Raw genomic sequence first — 26722 nt, forward strand, 5'->3', positions numbered from 1 at the left:
GAATATGACAAGATTATCATTCCGTTCCTTAGCTCTAAAAATGACGAAAATGCCCTCGTGACCACGTATCAGCCAGAAAGAGAGCCATTGCGAGGTGCCCGTCCGTCTGCGGGGTGTGCGTCCGGCTGTGAGTGTCGTTGTATCACGTTACACATGTAGCCGCCGTAACCACTCTCTCGCAATCATCCTATGCCACCGCCGTCGCTGCTGTATCGCGACCCCCGTGCCCCGCAGTTGCTGTCTCGTTGCTTGTTTCTTATCAACTAAGTTAGAGGTTTATTTTACTATGTATGTGAATGGTTCTTTTCATTCTAAAATGGATGTTTATTTGGGTGTATCATTGGTATTTTACTTAATTTGCTTGATTATGCATGCACATGTTTCGCAGGATGTTTATTTTACTATGTCTGCGATGGTTCTTTTTACTATGACGTGGATGTTTATTCTGGTCATCATACCATTTGGGTTAACGAAGTAAAGCGGCACTCGATGAAAGTGGCAAAAACACGAAGCAACGACGTAGAAGCAAGGGCAGAGGTTCAGCGTTAGAGCAGCGGCGGAATAAGGCCTCTGACTCGGTGATGGTGCGACGTCACAGAGGGGAGAAGAAGGCACGCAGCAGTAGCGTTACTTGCAGGGAGAACAGGGGCTACGCGACACATGGGAGAAGAAGGTGTAATGGCGGCTTCGAGAGCAAGGGGCACGACGCTGGGAAGAAGAAGGTGCAATAGTGACGTCGGTTGCAGGGAGCACAGGGGCGGCGCAACGCATGGGAGAAGAAGGTGCAACGGTGGTGCGGCATGTTACTTCTTCAGACGATGACGGCGGTGGTGAGGTGCGTTGGTAATGGCACGACAGAAAAGGGGAGTGAAGTGACTGCGGTAAAAGGAAAGAAAGGTGGAAGGTGAGAGGTTATTAGGATTGTGGTGGATAAATACAGTAGAATGTTTTTTGTTTTAATGGGCCTGAAGTGTAGCCCATTATTCATGTTATTCGCACCTCCCATTGTCTACCTAGCAGAATTCGTTTTAAACTTAACATTAATATATATGCACGCAAGGCCTTGGTCTGGTGGTCATCTTCTATATGCCTTGTAATGAGTGCACCCGAGTTCGAAACATAGCTGATGCCAAATAGTGGATAGAACCCTTAATATTATATATGTCAGTGTGGTGTATGTGTGAGTGAATAATACTTAGGATTAAGGTTGTCCTGACAAAAAAAAACATTAATATTACTGAAATCTTATAATAAAATCAAACAAATATCATCAATTCTTACCATACATAAAGATATAATATTTAAATAAATTTGAGTTTGTCTTAAATACAAACCATTTCAAATATAGAGTTATTGTGGCAAAAGATAGTCGTGCTACAAAATAATGAAAAAGAATAATGTTACACTTTCAAGTGCTTTTGTTAATCAAGTCTAATTAAGTTGATCTAACATCAACAAAAATCAATTATGGATAGTATTACTCTAAGTCTTATTGTTTAACTTGGTTGGACTTGATTCATAAAAAACTTAGATGTATAATATTATTCAATGAAAAAATCAAATTTAATCAAAAACTATTAAACTACTCTTCCACCTTAGTCCATGACAACAATAAAAAAGTCTTGTGACCCACAAATTTAGCCCAACAAAATACATAAATTTCGTTACAATTTTAGTCTTTATTATCTTATCTTATCTTATCTTATCTTTTTGTTATCTTCTTATCTTATCTTATTTTTACTTTTATCTCTCTCTCTCTCTCTCTCTCTCTCTCTCTCTCTCTCTCTCTCTCTCTCTATATATATATATATATATATATATATATATATAGTTTTACTTTCATAATACAAGTCACTTCAATTCAATCAATTAACATACGATAAAAATTTCTTCATATTTTCTTTTCTTTTCCTATTCTTTCACAATTTTATCATGGTATCAGAACCTTGATATCCTCCTTGAAAAGGATACATAAGCTATCATCTTTCCGTTGAGAAATCACCATGCTTCTTTTTCAACCTCCTCCTACAATGAATAGTCAATCTTCCAATTTAGCTCAGAATTTAACCAATCTCTATTACATCTATCCAAGTAAAAATTTAACATCAGTCTTGGTTATCCCTATTCTAACAGAAAACAACTATCATTCATGGAATAATCACCATGGCCTGTCTGCGCCTTCTTCCAGTAGTTTCATCTGTATTCTGTTTTAGCAGTTCAATCTGTACTCTATTTTAGCAGTTGTATCTGCACTCTTATTGCGCTCCACGTGCTCTTTTTTTATCGCGCTATATGCGCTCTATGAAGATCAATCCTATCGCGCTCTACACACCATCTGAAGATCAATCATATCGTGCTCTACGCACCCTTTGAAGATCACTTTTATCGTGCTCTATGAGCCCTCTGAAGATCAATCTTATCGCGCTCTATGGGCTTTTTTTTTTTTGAAGATTATTGCTTGCTCTCTCTCCCTCAAGCACAACATCTCTTTTTATATTTTTGCCGTCGGCAGCTCTAGCTCTGCCGCACGCATCTCCCTCTGCGTCACCACGTTAGACGCGTCTTCCTCAACAACTTCATCAAAACTTATCCAAGCTGTGGATTATTGATATCTTCCATCCACCAGCTTGCGGTGCATATTAAACTACTCTTCCACCTTAGCACATGACAACAATAAAGAAGTCTCGTGGCTCACAAATTCAGTCAAACAAAATACATAAATTCGGTTACAATTTTAGTCTTTATTATCTTATCTTATCTTTTTGTTATCTTCTTATCTTATCTTATCTTTATTTTTATCTTTCGTAGGCAATGCTCTATGTAACACCTTACCACACAGAACTTTACGCTTAAGCCATAAAACATAGGTGGTATGGTATTACGACCTCTAAAATAAAATATATAATAATAATAATAATAATAATAATAATAATAATAATAATAATAATAATAATAATAATAATAATAATAATAATAATAATAAAAAGGAGATAGTATACTAGGAGCCTTGAAAAACGGTAAAACAAAATTGCAAAATAAAAACGCAACGCTCAGAAATACAGATTACTTGCGTGAGAAGAAAACTAAAGTTCATTAACATATATATACAAAAGAAAAGAGTAGAGGGTCAAGAGAACAAAATAACAAGCTCCTAACACAGCCTGCGAAGCCAAGGTTGGCCGGAGAATATTTACATACCTATATACACATCCCAAAAATTCAAAATACATAGACAAAATTCTAGTTCTCCATAATCCTCTAGGAAGAGCAAAATAAATAAGTATATAAGAGGAGAATCTATATATACATATATCAAAAGATCAAAAGAACCCCTATAGGAAAACTACTTCGCTGCAGAAGCTCCAGACGCCTAGCAAGGTACCTCTCGATCTGCATTTGAAAAATAACAACACAATATGGAATGAGAATCAGAGGTTCTCAGCATAGTAAAGGTGTCATGCATATAAGATATAAGGTCATGGGAATGCCAGAGGCAATTCTAGAACGCCGTCACTCGGATATAAAACTTAAGGAACTAAAAACAGAAGCCATATGTGGGTGGTCATCTAAAGGTTCTCAAATCTAACTAAACTTAACCTGTACACTAAACTTCTCCACCTTTTCTCCTCCATTCCTCCATCTCATATGAGTTGCATAGACAAACAAGCAAAACAAGGCAAATACAAGTAGTTCACAAGCAACACGAATAACAATTATAACAAATAGCAGATTATAATCACGTAGGCAATCCAATATAGTTCACAAACAAGCAAATCAGACAATATGCACATGATGTATGCCTATCCTAGTGGTCGTGAACTCACGTGTCGATTAACTGTCAGAATTCGACACACCCAGTAGCTAACCCATATACCGTCTCTCGACTGCGCATCTCCAGGAGGCATAAGATCGGGAGATTAGTGTCCTACCACCTTCTCCTGGAGGCATACACTAGGGGGAATAAATTGGGGGATTAGTGTCTTACCACCTTCCCTTAGTGAGGTCGTGCCATACCGGTCGGGAGATTAGTGCCCTACCACCTTGCAGACAGAGAAAGAAAGAATGTGAGGGAATACGTCGGGGGATTAGGCCCTACCACCTTCCTCACATCCCATAAAACACAATCACAAGGAATACGGGAAAAAAAGATCGAGGGATTAACGCCCTACTGCCTTCCCCGCATCCAACACATGAAATATCATCTCTATGTCCATTTATTTCAAAAATTCCTCATCATTATTCCTTTACACTCATACAGTATAACCATGATCTCACACATACATTTAATATCTTTACATCTTTATACACAATTCATTATTTAAAAGTCTTACTTCATCCCCAAACTACCCCTTCTTCCTAGCTTCTTCTCATTACTAGGCATGCTATTAAGATCTAGGATTAACAGAATGAAAATAGAGGTTTAGAGGTTAGAATTTGAACTTTAAACATAAAAATTTTATTCTTGCTGAAACAGGGACCACGCGTATGCATAAGCCACGTGTACACGTGGGAGTGCCTTTCTGAAATGTCACGCGTACGCGTAGGCATGCATTTTGGCCCGTTACGCGTACGCATGTACGTGAGGTAGTGACAACTCTTTGCGAACGAGGGATATGCGTACGCAGAAATCCTAGGTCACACGTACGCGTACGCGTGGGCGTACGTTTTACCAAAATTTTCACTAAGTCAAAAAAAGCTGCAGAATTTCAAATTTCAATCCCAAACTTCCGACGCGCATAACTTTTTCATTTTAAAACATTTTTCCTCCGTTCTTTGAATGGCGTAAACTTCACGGACATAATTTTTATATGAGATAAATTTAAAACAATTTGGGAGTTTGGAAGCCGAAGTTCGGCCAAAAATTAATTTTCACAAAAACCTTCCAACCTCTATTTCATTGATTTACCATTCAAATATCAACCATTCCACACTTAAAATCAATCCTAAAATATGCAATATCACAGCAACATAATTCTACACCCTTCCATCATCCATCATACATCAACATTATACAATTTCACATCTAAATTCTTTAAATAATAAGACTATGAGCAATCCACCAATTATGCCCAAAAAACCTTACCAGCAAATCAATCATTATTCAAACACCACTTTAGCATTCAAATTCCAGCATAACCATAATAACCAACAAATACTCAATCCATATCATCAACCATTATCACAAACACTAACATTCAACATGCTTAATCGTTCCAACTTATCCTATGGTCCTCTAGCCTAAGTTTTCACAGAACATTATATATTAAATACGGAAAACCTAAATCATACCTTGACCGATTTTTACGTATTACCTAAGACAACCCACTAATGCACCGAACACAGTCCCAAGAGGTCCAAAATCACCAAGGCAACATCATCCAACCTCCACCAAGTTCCAAAGCTCAAAATTCAAGCTCCAATATATATATATATATATATATATATATATATATATATATATATATATATATATATATATATATATATATGTGTGTGCACCTAAATTCACATATATCACACACATATACTCAAATTCAATATCCAATGCACCAATTCAAGAAATTAGCTAGAGTTCTAGTATCCTCACCTTACCCAAGCGTCATATAAGTAAGATTGAATGTTTTCTTCAAACTGATTAGGTCCTATAACATCAAGGAAGCAAAATCTCACCACCACTTTAATGAATTTTGAAAATAGAAAGGGGTAGAGCAATTGGGGTGATAGAGTGGCTTACTTATGAAATTGTTCTGATGGATTCGTAGAGCTCGACGCGGTGGACGTGTAGCCGCAAACGATACGGCAATCGGAGTTCGGAGTGAGATAATTATGCGGTGGATTAATTATGGTGTTAGGTTACGTTTTCTTCTCCCCCACCTTAAACATGGCTTTAGCGTTCTTGGCTAAAAGGAAGAAGAGAAGTGGCTCTTCTAATGTATAGTTGGACTGATGGGTCAGTTTAGTCCGTTCGGTCTAATTTTGAGCCAAATTCTTTAAAATTGGTATCAAAATTTTTGTTTTAATTAGATCTATCTTATTTTACTATAAAATTTACATTTCTAATCTCCTTTATTAAAATTAATTTATTGATTAATTATTTGCTAATTTTATAGAATTTACACTATATATATAGTTTTACCTTCACAATACAATTCACTTCGATTCAATCAATTAATTAACATACAATAAAATTTTTTTCATCTTTTCTTATCTTTTTCTATTCTTTCACAATTATATCAAGAACAATTATTATATAATTAAAGTAACAAAAGTATAGATAAATTAATAATTAAAAAAAATAAAGAAATTATAATTTCTTACTTAGAGAAATCAATAATTCACCAATTTGACGTGCAAAAGTTTTATATTTAAAATAGAGCTTATTTTTCTAGTTGTAGTTTTCTTTTGTTAATTAAATTTTGTGAATTTTTTGCTCAAACTTTTTATTGGCATTAACTTAATAGGTTGTCTAAACTAACTAATTTTAGTAAGAGATTAGCTTTTACTGTTTTTATGATCTATTAAAGTAAAAAAATTGAATAATAAAAAAATATTTAATATACAAACACTAATATTTAAATAATTAAAAAATTACTATTTATTCCTAAGACGTAAGTTAATTTTGTTATTACAGAGTATGACAAATTTTTAACATAATATTTTAAATAAAATAAAAATAAAAGTTTTTAAAAAAATCTTCAAAATGTGCACTATTTTTTACCCATACAATAAATTGGAATACTAAAATACTAAAGAATCTAAAATATAGGTATATAACTAAATATTTTAACTTGCTAGAAATTTGGACTAATGTACCACATAAACTCTCTTTTTATGCCATCAATTCTCTCAAATTATCCATATAAACTCCTCTTTTATGCCACCAATTCTTGTCAAATTATTTATATAAACAATAGTCAATAACATAAAAAATAAAAAATAAAAAAAATTAATCACAATAGCACCCAAAAAAAAAGTAATTCTAAACTTATTTTAGACAAATAAAAAATAAAGATTTTATATACAGTAGAGTAAAAAATAAAAATTTTATAAATTACATGTAAAATATCAAAGACAATAAAAATATAAAAGAAAATAAAAAATAAAAATATAAAAAATATTATTATTTTTTATTTTTTTGGTAATATTTATTACGTTTTTATTGAAAGGAATGAAAGATTTAAAAGCCAAAATAAAAATACTAAATATAATTTAGTAGAATAAGTAAAAAATTGTAATTAGTAAAAAAAATTTAAATAAAATAATTCGAACAAAATTTTATATATAGAATTCAATTTTTTATATAAAAAAGGCCTTGATCTTTCCTTTTAGGAAATTTTTTTATCAAAACTTAGATTGAAAAAAAAAAGTCATATAAATACTCCAAGGAAAAAAACCCAGAAGATAAAGAAATGATGAAATATTTATATTTCATTAAAATATTTATGCATAAGTAATATTTGGTAAATATTTCATTTAAAATGATAGTTTCCTTTTATAGTAATATTTGTTTTAATTTTATGTAATTGATTAAAATAATTATGCATTCGTACAATAGTAGTATAATAGGATTAATCTATTTTATAATAAAAAATATTTTTAATTAATAATATATTAATTTGATTATCTATTTTAAAAACAAATAATTATAATCATGCATGCATGATTGGTGTTTAATATTAATAATATATGATAATTTTTTTATATTAATATTTCTTAACATAAGTATTACGCAATTGATTAAAATAACTATGTATTCATATAGTAGTAGTATAATAAAATTGATCTACTTTAAAATAAAAAAAAAAAAATTAATTGAGATATATGAATTTGATTATCTATCCATTTTAAGAATAAATAATTAGAATCATGCATTATTGATGTATAAATAGATAAAGAAAACGTTAAGCAGAGGATATTTTTACTAATTAATAAAAAAATATTTAATTTGAAAACTTACTATCCTGATATGATCTGTGATAGAAATTGGGAATTGGTTTCTTTTTTATTGATGAAATTAAATCAACTTGGCCAGGCATTGTTGAGACTTGAGATACAATAGCCCTATATTGCAACACAATTAGGAAAATATGGTTCAGGACGATTGGCTCTAAATTCAGGAAATATGTCCAACATTTCGAGGAATATTGGCCCTATATTTATGTAAGATTTTAGGATAAAAATAGTTAATGAAAACATTGAGAATTTTACTTATAAATAAGCCAATTTCACTTAAGTCAAATTAGTAAGTATATAAATGCTAAATATTGGTGAATTAGTTTTAAAAAATGGTATATATAATAAAGTTTTCACTGTCTCGTTCTCAATAAAATTTAATAATTATATACAATTAAAAAGATACACTTAATTTAAGATAACGAGAGTGATACATAAAAAAGTTAAAAAATTTTAAATTTAACATATGTAATGATAAATATAGTTTTAGTTTAATTATAAATATATATACCAATAAAATATTATTGGACTATTAAAATAATTTGATTTTTGTAATTATTATTAACTTTAAATGCCATATATTGTTATCATAATAATAATAATAGCATATAAACTTTACACTTCTATAATGATTATTGAAGTATTCCAATGATCTTAATGCATCAAACTTAATTTTATATTATCAAGTAGAGAAATTCTCCACATACAAGCATTTTTTCATACAAGTCTTTACAAGTGTACATTCTTCTTCTTCTTGCGCACGTTCTTTTTCCTTTTCCTCTTCTTCTTCTTCTTCTTTTCTTTCGTTTCTTACCTTCTCTTTCTCATTCTTCTTCTTCTTGCTGCACCTTCTTCTTCTTCCTCTTCCTCTTCTTCTTCTTCTTTTCTTTGGTTTCTTGCTTTCTCTTTCTCTTTCTTCTTCTTCTTGCTGCACGTTCTTCTTCCTCTTCCTGTTCTTCTTCTTTATTTACGTGCTTTTCTCTCTGTTTTCTTTCTTCGTTATTCTCGATTTCCATTGTTTTTTGACATCAAACTCTGAAATCGTTTTTGAAGAAGAAGAAGCAGCAGAAAATGAGGAGGAGAAAGAAAAAGAGTTCTGAATTATGCATAAGGTGTACTTCAACGAATTTTGGGTGTATTTTTATAATCTTTTGGGTGTATTTCTGTAATCGTTTGGGTGAATTTCTGTAACCGTTTGGGTGTATTTCTGTAATCGTTGGGGTGTATTTATGTTATCGTTTGGATGTATTTCTGAAGTTCCATTATCTTCAAATTTGGCAAGAAAATCGTTTTCATGGAGGAGGAAGAAGAAGAGTCGTTCATAATACATGGTGAGTAGCGCGCTTTGGAAACAGGAAGTTGTTGAATAACGTGCGTTTTATTTACCCTTGAATGTGGAATTGTGTAATGCATTAATTAAGTGTAATGTGCGTGTTTTATTGGACTTGTAAGACTTATAAGCCAAAAAGACTTGTATGTGTAGCAGACCTCTATCAAGTATCGTTTAATTTAGTCCAATTTTCTCTACATATTCTAAAAAGTTGGCAACTCATGCTACTTCTAATAATAATTTATATTGTCCGTTACTTCAGAATTTACTAACATGCTATTTTTTGTGAGAAAAATATTTTTTTTAATATGTATAAGAAATAGGTCAATGGCTTCTTTTCCCATCTCATGAATAGCATAACTATTTATCATGAAAGACCAAACAATTAAATCTTTATTTAGTGCTTTTTTTAATACTTCTCTAGCTTTCTTGAATCTTGATGCTTCCACACATAGAGTACATGTGTATGAGAAATGTTTAAATTTGTAAATCATATTCCAATCCATTTAGAGAAATATAATTTCCCATCTCTTGTGCTATGCTAATTGATCGTATATCAGCACAAGCTGATAAAACAGTGGCAACGGTTGGTCCATTTGATCTAAAATTTGTTCGTACAAGCCTTCTAAACAAATTTAATGTTTCTAATGGGTGATCATCCTGCAATCATTGATGTCCTTGAGAAAATGTTCTTTTTAATAAAATCAAATTAAATATCCTTCTAGTAGATACAAGTTTAATAGCAAAATAAATATTCATTTTGCATACATAGTTATTAGCAAATTTTGAATGGACTCCTCTTTATCGCATCCGCATCTGAGTACAAAAGTAACTTGAGAATACACAAATGGAAGTTTGAATAATGGGAATTATCCAATTTGTTTTTATTAATACTTTAGATATCTAAAATTGATACGTGTGATATAATTTATTATTTTTTAATACCAAAAATCCTCTTTTTTAAAATATGAAATATAATTGACTATTTTAAAATATTAGAATGTAATACAAATTAACTTATTAAATTAATTTCAACTATCAATATGAATATTAAAATTAGTTTACAAAATATCTTTTTAAATTGACTATTTTCATATTTTATTTAACTACATCTTACATTTAAATTTGTATATTTATTAATCAATTAATTTCTTTCGAAAAAAGGAAGCTTTCTTTATAAATTCATGTACTAAATATCCTTATTTTGATATTAATATTGTGAATTACTTTGCCCGGAATGACATCAAAAGAAGCCAATTCATCACCGTTGATATAAAAGATTACATCACATTTATTCCCCATTCTGAATGCACAATATTTTGGAAAAGGTCCAAATCTAAATGCGAAAAGCTTCACCCAAGATTTCTTCACACCAACTTCACCCAAAATGGATATTTCAATGCGACTATTCTTAGTAAAAGAGGAAATTAGAGTAACAGATTCGTTGAGCACTACCAAAGTTCTAGTAGAACTATCATCATTTTCTTGTAGCCAAACAATTGATGTGGTTCGAAACGTTTCAGTGCTGAGATTAAATGACACAAGTACTTGTTTTTCGAGTCGATTAATAGCAAACTTGCGACTCCACCAGTGGCATACTGAGGGGCGAAACTTAGTTTAGACAAGGGGAGGAACATGGCCCCCCAAACTTTTTATAAAAATATTAGTAGTACTTTTTCAAAACATAAAAAATAATTCAATTGACTTAAATACTTTACTATGACTTAAAATACCCAATAAGTTCAATAAGCAACACTCTCTCTATCTTTAAGTTTAAATATAAAAAATTAGAAATTTTTTATTTATTTAATTTAATATTATTTTATATTTTACTGTTTATTTAATTTAATTTTTTATATGATAAAAAAATAAAATATTCAATAAGTATTAATATTATTGTATTTGTATAAATTGATAAAAAAAATTCAATAAATATTATAAATTTTAATATTTATCCTTGTAACTTCTTCTTTACATATTTTACAGGATATATATTCAAATTTTATATAAAATAATAATAAAAAATTAAAGAATTGATGCATTTTTTAAGAGGAAGGCTAATATTTAAGAAGGAGAACATATAACTTTTACAATATCAACACCTATAGATAGTTCTTCTACTTTAATGAATCACGAAAAAAGTGAGATACAACCTTTAAAAGTTCAAAAAGTTACATATGATGAGTTTAACCTTAATTTTTTGGAAGGAGACCCTGGAAAACGGCTTTAAATTTGGCAATATCACCCAAATCAGAGAGATGAGATTAGACGAGCTTATCTTAAATGGGTCCATATCAAAAGCATCTTGACAATTATCCTCTATTTGGCCCCCAAAATTTTGTTTCAAATTCCGCCACTGGCATACTCCATTCAAGTATGCTATAGAAGCTTTACTTACGTTTTCCGTTTTAGTCATTTCAACGTCAAGTTTCTTTCAACAATTACTTTTTATACTATAAATTTGCCAAATTGTTAGAACAGGCTCTTCTAATAACATTGGATCATAAATATAATATACACATTGAATCACTTTATAATCATCATTTATCAAATCCATGAACATTTATATGCCGATGATAGCTGGGCTCATCATCAGTAATATCCGGAGGAATAATTTTACGCGTCAGTTTTGGAATTCCAAAGTCCTATTATTACATTACGATCTAATTGTGCATAGTGACATATAATGCCATTGACACATTCTATTACATTGAAAAAAAAAATGTAAACAAACAGCGCATGGGGTCTTGTGCTTGTGTTGTGTCTTGCAAAATGTAATGAAAAATAAATTAAATTCCGACATACAAATTTAGAAAAATTTCAATAGTATTAGGTTTTTGTCGTTCTATTTGTTTCTTTCTAAATCAAGATCTCCAATATATAGGATTACACATTAAACCAATCACATTGATTGATTGAAAATATATATCACAAATCTAAATAGAATAAAAAAAGAACCAACATAAATTGTAAGCACTTAAATTATATTCGCTATCACAAAGTCACCAAAAAAAAAAAATATTCGCTATCACAAATATAAATACACAATTATTACTGATTATCCTTACTTTATTCCTAAACCATATTAGATTCTACTAATTAAAAAACAATAAAGAATCTAAACTGAAAATAACTTAATTTAGGTTAATTATAGTATGAACTATGAAGATGTAAATTCATAAGTGAATATAGAGATTCGTTTTAAACCATAAAAATCATTACTTAACCTTACTTGTATGTGTATAATATAGACATTCGGTTGCCCTTGCAATTCATCCATACAATGCAGGGGATTTTTATTTTAATAAATAAATTAATTATAATAATTACTGAAATAAATAATTTAAAAAATATTTATCGAAATAAATACTTTTCTCTTATTTTATTTTTTTTTAAAGATAAATATTATTTTATTAATATAAAATAAAAGTGTTTCCATAAGAAAATATAAAAGAATTGGGTATTTTCATTTATCACCAACTGTGACTGAAAGACTAAGAGCTTAAAGAAGAGTAAAGTAAGAGTAAAGAAAATTAGTAGCATCTATCAAGTATGGCACACGAGTTCACGCACTAAATTGCTGGCTTCTTTCACTATCTCTGGTGCCGGGCTTATTACCTTCTCAAAAACACACCGATTCTTCGCTTTCCAAGTGCTCCAACACAGCACCGCTATGAGGAGGGTCTTTTGTCTACCGTCGAATTGAGCCGCTGCCCAGGATAAGGCTCGTTGCCACCAATTGAAAAAAATTTCTTCTTCTCTCATCCATAGGTCAGGGGTTATTAAGCTTAGGCTCCATATTATTGAAGACAGGGGGCATTGGAACAAAGCATGAGAAATTGATTCAGCCTTCAACATGCATCTTGGACAAGTGACAGGAGTGGATGCGAACCGGCTGTGAACTTGTTGCAACACCGGAAGCTTTTGATGAAGACTTTTCCATAGAAAAATCTTAATTTTATGTGGTAATTTCAACTCCCAAATGCTATTCCAAACTCTGTTGTGTATGTTCTGGGGCCTCAATAAAGTAGGAGAATGAAAGAATCCATAAACAATTTTGTATCCTGACCCAACTTCATATATACCAGATTTTGTCCAGCACCAATTAACTTCATCCTCCTCCTCTGTTGGTTTGATTGAAAAATTTTTATTGCATATATCAATTGAAAAAATCGACTCAATCAGATTTCTATTCCAGCTTCTATCAGGATTTAGTAACGCACTAACGTAATACACTTGCAGATTTGGCAGGATTGTGAGTGCATTTTGAGGGACATTAAGGAGAACTGGTGGTGGGAACCAGGGGTCATGGAAGATGCGAACATTAGTGCCGGAGCCTATTTTTCATAACAAGCCTTTCTCGATCACCTTGCGCCTTTCAAGAACACTTCTCCAACCCCACGACGGTACTCTTCCTATCTCTGCGTAGGAAATCTGTATATATGAAATATTTAGCTTTGAGCATTCTTGATATAGTAGAATTAGGGTATTTCATTAGACGCCAACATTGCTTGCCCAATAAAGCTAAATTTTGCGCCCTTAGATCCTTGATCCCCAGCCCTCCATCTTTCTTTGATCTCGTCATTGTGTCCCATTTAATCCAAACCATTTTTCGTTCTGCGCCTTTTTGACCCCACCAAAATTGCGAGAGCATGCTATGAATCTCAGTCAACAGCGTGTCTGGGAACTTAAAACAAGAGAGTGTATAAATAGGAATCGCCTCCCCCACTGCTCTCAATAGCGTGTGCCACCTGATGACAATAGACTTATTTTCCAACCCATAATCCTCTTCTGAACTTTATCCTTGATAGCTCCAAAGGTTGCTTTCTTTGATTTTTAAACTATAGAGGGCAGTCCCAGGTATTTGTCTTGTGCTCCGATATGTTCAATATTTAGTGTCTGAGCAACTGCTAGTCTTGTGTTCTGAGGTGTGTTGTGACTGAAAAAGATAGCCGACTTATTCAAATTGACTTTTTGCCCACTAAAACCCTCATAGGTCTCTAGTAATTCTAGAATGCTTTGGCTTGTATTAGGTGCGCTCTTGCAAAAAAGGATTGAATCATCAGCAAATAAAATGTGATTAACTGTTTGGCATCTCCGATTAACTTGAACTCCTTGAATTAATATGTTTTGCTCTTTGTATATATTTTGTTTACAGTGTATATAAAATATGTGTAGTTTTTCAATTTTCATATATCTACTGTAAACGAGATACATGTAAATGTAAACGAGATATATGTATTTATAAAAAATTATATATAATTTTTAAAAATAATAAAAAATATTAATGATTTAAATTGAACCAAATTCATAGAAATGGAATGTTTCAAATAGTAGAAAAGATAGACGATTTTAAATAATAAAAAAGATATACGGTATATTTTAAATAATAGCAAAGATGGAACAAATTTACTTTTTTTTATGGTGACGGAACAAATTTACTTTGAAATAAACACGTTATTTCAAATACACAGTCCATTAAGTGCACAGTTAAACTGTCCTTTATTAATACAGTAACCTTCAGCGAGACTTTTATTCATTAATGGAAATTATTCAATCAATCAATCCATCTCCGTCGAGTTTTTTAATTTCTGGGATAAGGTTATTTAAATTATATTTTAAATTTTTATGTACTCTCATACAACAAACGAAATTTTTATGTACTCCCATACAACAAACAAAATTTTAAACTTTTATATAAATCCTGACTTTTATATTAATCGTGTTAATAGTGGACAGTTAATATTGCACTTATTTCAACTGTTAGGAAAGTAAACGTGTTAATAGTGGATAATTGGACCGTTCTTTCTTATTATTTAAAATGGATTGTTTTCCCTATTATTTAAAAAGAGAAAGTATAGGGAGCCAATGACTTAAGCGTACAATATGTATAATGGAGGTTTAGAAAGTATTAGAGATATGACCATTAGTGTTACATTGTCTTTATCAGGTTACACTTTTGGGAGGAGTGATTTCATGACATGGTATTAGAGTTTTAGATTTGAATCGTTCATCTTTGTGTACGTTTAGGCCATTGGCTCCCTAGTACTTTATTTAAAATCGTTCATCTTTTCTATTATTAGAAACGTTATATTTTGAAGGGTTTCGTCCAATTTAAATCATTAATATTTTTTATTATTTTTAAAAATTATATATAATTATTTATAAATACGTAATTAGTCGTTTAAGAGATAATCTCGTTTACAGTTAAACGAGATACATGCAAAATTATCTTATTTACAGTGTAAACGAAATAAGTAAATAGTATTTATTTCGATAAATATTTTTTAAATTATTTATTTCGATAATTATTATAATTAATTTATTTATTAAAATAAAAAATCCTGCAACACTTTATTTTCATAATAATAACTACATAAAGTTTGTATCTTTTCCTTCAAATTCCATTCCCATTTCAGAATTAATCCCACCCCAAATGCCTCCTTCCATTTCATTTCATCATCAAGTTAAGGAACACTTCAACGGTCAAACAATGAATAAAGAATGATGAATCAAACAATCCAGAAGGAACAACAAAAAAGAGAGAAAATGCAGCTTTTAATTTTAGCATCCGATTCTTCAAAACAAATGTAAAATAAAGATTCCAATTTTAACTTCATCTCTCATCTGGGTCGTTCTCAATTTCCTCATCTGGGGTTCGTCTTCCTTTTCACCTCATTCCTCTCATTCTCTCGTATTCCATTTTTTTTTTAAATTGTCCTTATAGTTTTTCCATCAATTGGGGTGTTGAAAGAAGGAAAAGAAAATGTTTTTGGTTTTTATCTTCATTCTCTTCCTCGGTTTTTTTTTTGTTGGGGTGGTGACGGTTGTGGTTGCCGAAGCTTTGGGAATCTTGTGGATCATTGAACGGGCCATGAAGGACAAAGACAAAATCTCAGCACCCGTCTCATTGGACACTAGTTCGCAAAATGATCCTATCAATCACCTGACTCTACCTTCGAAAAAGAGGTAAGCTTCATGCTTCCACAATTAATCTTTTTATTCTTATTGTTATTATTTTTTTATTCTGTTGTTATTTACATTGTGTTTCATGTAGTAGCTAGCTTGTGTTCTCTCATTTATTTGCGCACCACTTGCTGCTATAGAATTCTTTCTAAAGGAACACTTGTAATTTAATCATAGAAAAAAGGGTACAGAATTAATTGCATGTTAAAACGAATTGTGTACTTATGTAGCTTTAAAGTAACTTTAGTATTTTAGTATTGCTTGGAGTAATCACTCAAGTTAAGGTAGTTACCATTTCCTGTATGAACATTATTTAGACCTCAAGTTGGTTCCTAAAATGACAAGGGTGATTTTGGTTATCATGATGATAGTTATTTGATACCCGTCAAAGACTAAATTAATGTGAAAAATATCAAATTCGATATCTGATTCACATTTGGAGCACCAATTACTTTTATTATTTTGATTCATTGGCATTTTCTTTCTTTAGGGTGTGATTTGGGTTCTAGAACAATACAAGGTATCAAAGTTCTGGCTGGAAAAGTAAGCTAAAGATCATAAAAGGAAAAGGGAGGTACTGGAGGTTAGCCCTGTTAAGAAGCATGGGAAGATCAAGGGTGAGTCACTTATTTTCACAGAGCATGATGGTTCGGAGACAGCCATTTGGCTGAAGGGATGTGTTGTTGAGGCTGTTTCATCATCCAGCCTTCCTTCTAAAAAATGGTAATGTGATGCAGGAAGTCACTTTCGTGATTGCGTGGGGTATAGTTTCCATTCCTATATCCGAACAACATTGTGATGAGATCATTATTTCAATATCGTTTTCTTTTGTTTGTGGATATGTTACAATGTGAGAGCTTAGTGAGCTAGCTTGATATAGAGTATTAGGCCAATGATTTATATAGAAAACCAGCATACATTCTCTCGTTCCTTTTAAATCAGTGCATACGAAAATGCATATCATCTTGATTGAACATATAATTCACATTGAAAGAAAAACAAAGTTGAAAATGGGTTTATTATGAGTTTTCCTGACTTTGAATTCAAATGGGGATATCTCACTTCCTTTACATCTCACATACATCTTAATGAGAAAAACAAGAAAAGTTGTTGCGGCTTGGAACATGGGTATCATACTTCATCTGATGTGGAAAGAAACACTTTGTTATGTACTCTTGCTTATTTACTTAGAAAATACGGCGCTTCAAGGTCATTTTTTTATGTTGGGTTTTGCAGGGCAAAAAGATACCCGATAAAAGTTGAAAACAACAAATCTGTGGTATACCATGGAAGCAAATTGCTTTACATATATCTTGAGACGTCATGGGAAAATGAAGCATGGTGTAAGTCCCTCCGTATGGCTTCACGCGATCAGAGTGAAAAACTTAAGTGGTCTAGTCAGTTGTACGAAGAGTGTCATCGAAATCTAGCATCACTAAATATTGAATATCATCCTTTTATCATGAGACCATCAGCAGGATCAAGTTTTGATGCCTTAGAAAAGTCCAGTAAGCCTGATGGATCTTCCTCCAGAGTTCCTCAATTTTTGAGTAGAATTACTAAAAAACCGACTTCATTCCTTTGCGCAGTTGTCATGAGATTAACATTGGTGTTTTATTTTATTTTTAAAGAGAAATCCTCACTGAAACCTTTCCTTGATTGTGGTTTCTATAAGATAAATGTTAGCCCTTTCTATTTTTGGACAGAGGGTATTGACCAATGTGAGAACACCTACTTATTTTGGTGAAGTTATCTGTACAGACATCAATATGGGGACTACTCCACCCTCTATCGTTGCAATGAGGGTTCTTCCTATGGAAATGAATGATGTATGCACCTTTGAGGCAGATATTGAATATTCTGGAGGTGCAGTAGTAGAGATTGAAACAAGGCTTGAAGTTGGTGAACCACAGAACGATAAGGGGACGGAATGCTCAAGCAATGCTGGGGCTGCCCCGTCAGATCTTGAAGATCTTAGCAATCAGTTGAATCTTGGAGATGGAGTGAATGATTCACAAGAGCCAAAGTAGATGTCAATGGGAACACTGGTAAGCACAAAAATACCGTTAAATCAAATACTTAGTTTGCATTTTCTTCGTGTAGTGATTTGTCACATTTTTACTGTATTATTCCTCCCCCCCCCCCCCCCCCCTCTCTTTCAAAAATCAAAGTGTTGTGGAAAGCATTAAAGTTAAAGATGTCAATTTGTCCTATGCAGACGTGTCTAAAGTTTCTAGGAGTACATCTTCCTCATTTTATGGATCAAAATGGAAATCTATGTTAAATTCTCTTGCCAAGCATGTTTCACAGGTAGTATCTATTATTCCGTACTTTTTTTTCCCCCACAATTCTGTTTATTCAACCTGAAAAAAATGGGAGAATACATAGGTACATGAGGGCAAGAGATCTTTATAAGAACAATAAACAACAGAGAAAAACAACTAGTATGACTGATTGTGTAAATTATCTTTAATTCTATTATATTCTAACATGTCCGTATTTCGGTTACCTCTATGTGGATTTTTTTTTTACATATAATAAGACACTTAAACTCTTAAAAGTTATGTCACTGCAAATTTTGCCTTTGAGCATTTTCATGTTGATAGATACACATGTTTACACATCAAATCATTATCATAGTTATAAACAGCTATAGCTTTGTTATGGTCGAAGTAACGGGTTATTCCTTTCTAAAGGTTCCTCTCACTTTGGCAATAAGGATAGTATCCCTCAAAGGGACAATGCGTTTACAACTAAAGCCCCCTCCTTCTGATAATTTGTGGTATGGTTTCACATTAATGCCTGATATAGACTTCAACCTGGAATCATGTGTTAGAGATCACAAAATAACTAATGCACGCATCGCCCTGTTCCTGCTCAATCGACTTAAGGTATGATAGCCCCATTTCCATTTGGTTAAGTTATGAATGAATTTTGGTTAAAGATCAATGTTTAACCTGCTGCTGTTTTTAGAATTTACATTCTTTAGATATATCTATGTTTCTTTCTCTTTTAAAGTTTGCTTAGAGGGTGCATGTTCCTTGTTCTCTATGTTGTAACTTGTATAGTCCGACAAGCCTTCAACTTTGCATGTCTTTCTGAAAAGATTATAGTATCTCTACAGGAAGCAAACTGAGAAGCTTTAGTGCTCCCGAACTCTGAGTGCATAAGCATTTCATGGATGCTGGCTGAAAAGGAGAATTGGATTCCTCGGACTGTTGCTCCATACATGTGGGTTAAACAAGAATGTGGACACGATACCTCTGCTTCAAATGATAGCACAAGGATATCAGTTGGTTCGGGGCTAACACCCCAAAACCAACATGGGGCCAAGTCTATAGTAGAACCAGTTAGGAAATCGTTTTCTTTCGGATGAGCATCATCTTCCTCTTGTCCAATAGTATTAAAGAGCAGCAGCCAAAGTTTTGACCAACTGTCAACACCTTTTCTAGAGGCTTACATAATGCAAGAAACTGAGGATTTGAAAGAACTTCCAGCATCTTCCATAGAGAATGAGAATAGAGATGAAACACGGGAAGAGAAGACAGAGGATATTACTGTCTATCAACCACAAACACTCTATTCTCTGCTTATGGATAAACAAGTTAGTCCATCTGAACAGAAAAAAATCGGGAAGAGGGAAAAGATGTTTGATTTGCGAAAGAGGATGAGCGAGAAGTTGGAAGAAAAGAGGCGTCACTTTGTTGAAAAGATGAGAGGACCATGAGAAAATGAGAACAAAAGTAGAGATCAGAACTCTGATTTCTGTTACTGATTTGTTGATCATGTCAGATATTAGCAACCATTCTTAAAAGAATCTTTTGATTGATGAATTGTACATCTTATAGGTTCTTAGAGGATCTAATTTAACTAGATGTATACTTTACTAAGTGACAGAAATTACTGTTAATGCATTCCATGGAGTTACAAATCCACAGGGTAACATAGAAGATTCATTTAATTGTTGATTAACAAATTATATGACACAGACATGCCATAGAGATTACAGAGAAATGATATACAGATTCATATACCCTCTCATTTGAAGGGTGAGTTTCTTTTCAATTTTGTTTTGTTTGCTTACATTTTCTCTTTGCTCCTATCAGTGCTTATCACATATAGGGTTTGTCACACAAATAAAAACTTCCATCTTGCTAAGCTTAATAAACAAGTTATTGCCCTACAGACAATACTAAGATTTTGCACTAAAATATGCCTTTGGAAGGGAAGCCTTGAAGCAACAGTTGAGCTTCAATGTCGTGAGTTCAAGCCGTGAAGTCAGCCATTGACGCAATTGTTAGGTTAGGCCGCCTACATTATCGGATAGAAATGGCAGAAAATTGCAGTTTCTGCTGTTGACAAGTTGGTTAAAAAAGGCGTTAAGTTAGTTGACAACTGTAAGTCAATGCAGCAGATGTCAGTGCAGTTAGTGTGGCTGTTTTATAAGATTTTACAATGAGTAAATGCCCAAAATGGTCCCTGAATATCAAATTGGTATTCAATTTAGTCCTTGATTTTTGTAAATGACCAACTAAATCCCTTAAATTCAGAAACGTGCGTCTCCGTTAGTCCCTCGCAGAAGTGCCGTCTAAACGTTGCTGATGTGGAACGTTAACTGCCATGTGGGCATTCCAGCTGTATGCTGATGTGTGCTGATGTGTGCCAAGGTTGAATTTGATTCAAATTGGTATCTGGAATTGCCTAATATTACCCAAATTAGTCCATTTCAATTATAAAACCCTAATTGTCTTCCCTTCTTCAAACTGTATGCTATGTTCTTCTGTTCTTCGACTCTCCTTCTCTTCTTCGAGTCTCCTTCTCTTCTTTGACCTCTCTTCTTCGCCCTAAAACCCAAATTGATTTCTTGTCTGTGTGAGTGATGATGGCTGGTGGCGAGAAAAGCCAAAGTAGCTCAAGTAGGAACAACTCTGCAGGCAGACCTTATGGCAACAAAGGAATGCGCAATAGGGGAGGTAAGAACGCTGTTTTCTGTAATTGCAGGCTTCGAACGGTGATGAAGTACTCAACAATGGCAGAAAATCCTGGTAGACCATTTTATGGTTGTCCCAACTATGAGGTAAGGTTATGGCTGTGAAGAAAATGTTAAGATGGTTTGAGTTTGAGTTTGGATTCACCTGCAATTTTTACTTTGCAGTATGGAATTCATTGTAATTTTTTTTGCTAGGCTGATGGATGTGAAGAATAAGTTTGTGCAACACCCATTCCACTAGAAGTTTTGCATGAGTTATGTTGGAGGATGACAAGCTTGGAGAGTGATGTTAAGACCGTGAAGATGATGACAATAGTGCTGCTGGCTTTTGTAGTTACTTTTGGTGTGTGTTTAGGTTTTAGTTTGTTGGGGTTTATATTCAACAAATGATGATTATGTTATGAAATTTTAAGTGGTATGTAATGTCTTGATGAAGATGGAATGAAATGAAATGAAACACTAATTTGACATGAGTTCAACTCTTGATGCTGTACTTATTCTGCTAAAATTGTGTTCAACTAAACCAGAAAGAGATAAATCATAACATGAACTAAACCAAAAACTTCATTAATTTAACATAACTAATTCTGGAATATGGAACAAGTGTTGTTTATGCTAAAGCACATTGTGCATAACATACTATCACAACCCAAAACATCATAGGCCATAACAACATTCAAAGGCCATGCATACAGGTTTCAAAGGTTACATTACAAAAAGACAGGATTGTTTAACCATAGCATTCAACTACAACAACATAAACTCAAAAAGCCACTACACTTTGTGCTAGTTAGACATTTTTCTTGGTGGGTTGAATCCTGGAGTTGGAACAAATTTCAAGAGGCCAGTTTTTCAGAGGTTGCTGCACTAGCTCCTTGAATAGTCTCTCTTGAAATCTCAGTTGGATGTAGAGCAGCCGCAATAGTAGCAGCAGTGGATGAAGTTGTCCTCTTGACAGGGAGTTTGTCTATGTGTCTCTCACTTTTAGTTCTCAGATGTCCTTTCTTGGCATTCTTTATAGTCTTTGCAGCCTATGATATCAATAACAACAATAATCATATTAGCTGACCAAAAACATATCCTCTCAAGTTAACAAGAAAATGGATTTGTTTGTTTCCTGATTTATTAACTCAAGCTCTAATTTTGATTAATGTTTTTAATACTATTATTACCTGAGTTGCAGGTTCTTGTCCTCCTTCAGCACCAACCTCACATTCTTCAGTAACAACCTCACCTTCGTTACCTTTAGAACCAGTGTCACCCTTATTTGCACTATCTTCAGCAGCCTTTGTAGCAGCTGCTAGCTCATCAGCCTTTTGTTTCTTTTCTATTCTACAATTCCTTGTTATGTGACCAACATCTCCACATGTCCCGCAGGTGAATTTGCCATATTTTCTCTTCAATTTTGTTGCAGTGCGCTCTTGGCTCCCCCGAAAAGGTGCCTCATGTGCATCTTTTTTTCTCGCATAATGTGATGGCCTACCACGAGGTTTGCTCCTTACAGGTGGTAAACAATGGAGGTATTCTGATGTTTTCCACAACTGTTGGCCTCTTACCGGGTTGATATGGTATTCATAAGTCTTGTTGTATGAGCCCATTGTTAGCCATGCATGGACATAATTCTCGGGTCTACCATTCATGACTGAAATTGCAGCTATTGCATGACGACAAGGTAACCCTAGCACATAATAAATTTGAGTAACTAAGTGTGTTGATAGGTATACTACCGTGAAATTACAAAAAAAAAATAAAAATAAAATAAAATATAACTTACCCGATAACTGCCAAGACCTACAGCTACATGTTTGGTTTCCCAAATCAACCACCACATTATGTGGTTCACCATGCACTTCAAACATGACTTCAGCCGCATCTCCAGACCACATTGGTGTATGATACCTGCTGTAATGCCTTTCCTTTGCAAGTCTACTTTGTTGAATCGGAGGTAAGTGTCCCACATGGCTAGAGAGTTTCAGTTTGTTCATTGCCATTCTAGTTATGGCATACCTCCTAACCTCCTCCAGTAAAGTCAAGACGGGCTTGCATCTGTATGGTTTGGTGGCAGCGTTGAACACCTCACACATGTTGTTGTAGACATTGTCAACCTTTGGAAAGTCCTTGTAGTGAGCCCTGGTCCATGCCTGCCTAGGAAACTTGTCTAAATATGCCCACGCCTTCTCATTCACCCTCTTTATAGACTGTATATGTCCGTTGAATTCCTAGACAGTCATTGCTCTAACACACTTCCAAAGCAAACTCTTCAAGTGTGAGTCCTTCCATTGTTTCTGAAAGTTTTGCCAAAGGTGCCACGCACAGAAGCAGTGATGCGCACCTGGCATAACCTCACGCAATGCTGGAATTAAACCCTACAAGATAACAAAATAGTCACTTAAAAACATGAGCAAATAACAAATTCTTGATTTTTACGAGTTATATAATAATAAATTGAAAAACAGGGTCTAATTTGAACTTATGCGCTTAAGAATTCTTAAATTCTGCAATTGGAATAACAATAGTAGACTAAATGAAGTTGATTGCATAAAAAATCCAGCAAGGCTAATCAAGTTTTTAACCAAGTTTCTATACTATACAAATCCAGCAAGGCTAGTACAATGCTATTTGAAACAAATTGAAATTAAAATGAATTATTTTGTTCTGAATCAATTATTAATATACAAAATAGTCCTTCAAATTTTGTTCATTAATTCAAAATGGTCCTTAAAATCATATAACGTGCCTCTAATTGAAGCATATAGGTTACCTTCTGCATGTCAGAGATGAAGCACCAACCATGCTCTGTCTGATCTCCAATGTCTTCATGCAAGAGCTCCAAGAACCATGCAATTGGGTACACATGATTATTCGCGTTCTGACCCATGGCACACAGCAGCCATCCTCCATAATAGGTCTTCAAAAAAGCCCCATCAAGTCCTATCAAGGGTCTACAGCCACCCACAAAACCTTTCTTGCATCCATGCAAACAGACATAAAACCTTTCAAATACACCTTCTCCATTAGGCATTGGACTAACACCCAACTTGACAGTTGAAACCGGATTAGATCTCAATAGCTCCTCTGCATAATCTCTGAGTTTAGCATATTCTGCAGCTTCATCACCCCTTACTATTTTTCTTGCATCACCCAAAGCTCTTGTAATTGTAGTCCTAGACAGTTGTATTCTAGTTTTTGCTTTAAAGTAATTAAAAACCTCACAGTGTCTAAATGTTGGGAGCTTCCTAACCTTCTTAACAAGTACATCAGTTACCCAAGACCTAGTTGCACATCTATTCTTGAAAGTTCTCTCACATGTATGATCATCATTAAAGGTCTTAATCCGCCAACATCCATTCGGTTTGCTATAAGAACAAAACACCATCCAGGGACAATCTTCATTCTTGCATACCACCCTACATCTAGTAGTATCATTTTTCTTGTACCTTACACCCCTACCCTCTTGTAATGTATAATTTCTAACCCCTTTCTTAAAAACATCCCTAGTGGTAAACTCCATACCTAGCTCTAATCTCACATGTCCAAACTTGGCAGTATCATTGAAGATGAGATTCACAGCTGGGTCTACTTCATCCTCAAAGTCTGGTGGAGTCTTCAGTTCATCAGATTTCCAGCTATCATCAGAAAAAGACACTGCCATACAGATTCATGCATTACATCACCAACAGAAAAAGAATGAAATCAACACATATGCACATTAATTGTAATATACGTTATATACATTGCAAGTTTTCTTCTTTCTCATCATCATCTACCTCCTTCTCATAATCAGATGCATCCATTGAAGGGGGACGAGAAGTATCTTCATCATTAATAACCTTTTTCTTGCCTTTGTCATTGTCACTGCCAGTCTTCCTTTTTCTCCTATCGCTGGTAGGACCAACATCATCATTGTTGTCACTGCTTGAGTCCACAGAGTCAAGTGGCATGTGTGGCTTGTATAAACTGTCCTCTGCAGACTCATAAGAATCAGATGAGCTATCAATATTCAAATGAACTGGCTCCTTGCTTGCTTGTTTCCTCCAACCTTGTGATCTTGTGATATACCTTCTTAGCATTTTTGTAGATGTATTGAATTTAAAGTTAATAGGCTTGGATTGTTTCTTTAATGCGCTGTCTTTTTTTTATTTGTGCATTGTTGGTTGAGGGAGTGGGTTGAGAGCAAACTTTCTGAGATATGAGTTTAGATGTAATGGGATTTGGTTGGGATAGAGATTTAGGGAACTTCGCCTGTGAACATGATTTGTGGACATTAAAATTGAGGGCAGTTGATTTTCGTGGAATGGGATTGGAGGGAGTGGGCTAAGGGGCAGTGGGCTTGGGAACAATGGGCTTGGAGGCAGTGGGCTAGAGGGCAATGGGCTTGGGAGCAATGGGCTATGTCACAGTGGGCTGGGGGCAGTGGGCTTGGGAACAATGGGCTTGGAGGCAGTGGGCTGGGGGCAATGGGCTTGGGAGCAATGGGTTGTGTCACAGTGGGCTGGGGGCAGTGGGCTTGGAAGTAATGGGCTTGGAGGCAGTAGGCTGGGGGGCAGTGGGTTGGGGGCAGTGGGTAGGGGACAGTGGACTTGGTGCAGTGGATTTCAGTTCAACTGGGATAAAGGTAATTGGTTCTTCAAGTTGACTTAATATTGTGCTGGTTTTCTTCACAGATTCAACACCTTCTACTCTATCTTCTTCCATGCCTTCCATTCCGACCTTCTGGCCTTTAGCATGATCCTCGTCAGGCAACTCCATTACATCAATTATATCCGGAATCGAAGGTCCGTGCTCAAAATAGATGTGGATGATGTTGTTATTCTCATGACAGTGCTTGATCATACTAACAAGGTCCTGGTCCACTTGCAATCTCCTAAGACCAAACTCCAACCTATCTTTAGGGTCCAAAAACCAACATGCTTCAGCCTTAGCATACCCCAATTCTCTATAATAACCTGTTACCGCAAACATGTCAAGATAGTCTTCATCGACTCCAACCCATTCATCATACAAGTCAGATGTGTAGATAAAATTTCCACCAGGATCTGTCTCAAACGTTCCACCATGGTGGAAAACAAGTTTCAATCAATCAGGCATCTTAAGTTTACAGCACAATGCACAAAACAGACAGGATTAATCATTTTGTCGCAAAACGGTATATTGCAAAGAACTAGAAATCAACTATATTTATAATAAGAATGCATATATTTACTTCCTATTGACTATAACTTAAACCAGATTATGATTTATGTGGTTACAAATTTCATATTAGAAACCTTAAACCCTAACATTTGCGCCATCAACAACCACAACATTCTAAACCACTCCCTTACATATACAACAACGCATTCACACATAAGTATCAAGAACCCTCAATGAAATACAAAAAATGGAAGAGAATGATCAACTTGAACTGTTACCTCTCACCGTCGACAGTGTACGAAGGTGATGCTTCGTCGATAACTCCTTCACTGACCGGAGAGAACAGCTTC

The 26722-nt window shown here is 33.9% G+C and overlaps 1 protein-coding gene across 1 annotated transcript; it reads left to right on the plus strand.

Annotated features, from left to right (window-relative positions):
* The first annotated feature begins 818 nt into the window (after positions 1-818).
* Positions 819-20314, plus strand: LOC112751638 (uncharacterized). Its single transcript, XM_072218347.1, has 7 exons — positions 819-904; positions 16814-16972; positions 17486-17592; positions 18011-18297; positions 18468-18559; positions 18946-19140; positions 19374-20314. The coding sequence occupies exons 1-4, from the start codon at positions 819-821 to the stop codon at positions 18277-18279; spliced, it is 621 nt and encodes a 206-aa protein (XP_072074448.1). The 3' UTR covers positions 18280-18297; positions 18468-18559; positions 18946-19140; positions 19374-20314.
* The last annotated feature ends 6408 nt before the right edge of the window (positions 20315-26722 follow it).

Source organism: Arachis hypogaea, chromosome 15 (genome assembly GCF_003086295.3).
Source record: "Arachis hypogaea cultivar Tifrunner chromosome 15, arahy.Tifrunner.gnm2.J5K5, whole genome shotgun sequence".
Lineage (NCBI taxonomy): Eukaryota > Viridiplantae > Streptophyta > Magnoliopsida > Fabales > Fabaceae > Arachis > Arachis hypogaea.

Excerpts from the sequence above, each read along its gene's own strand:
- LOC112751638 (XM_072218347.1), top strand. The coding sequence starts at position 819 with ATGACGGCGGTGGTGAGGTGCGTTGGTAATGGCACGACAGAAAAGGGG. Across the intron at positions 16,973-17,485 it reads AGCCTTCCTTCTAAAAAATG|GGCAAAAAGATACCCGATAA; the intron begins GTAATGTGATGC and ends TGGGTTTTGCAG. Across the intron at positions 17,593-18,010 it reads ATGGGAAAATGAAGCATGGT|ACATCAATATGGGGACTACT; the intron begins GTAAGTCCCTCC and ends TTATCTGTACAG.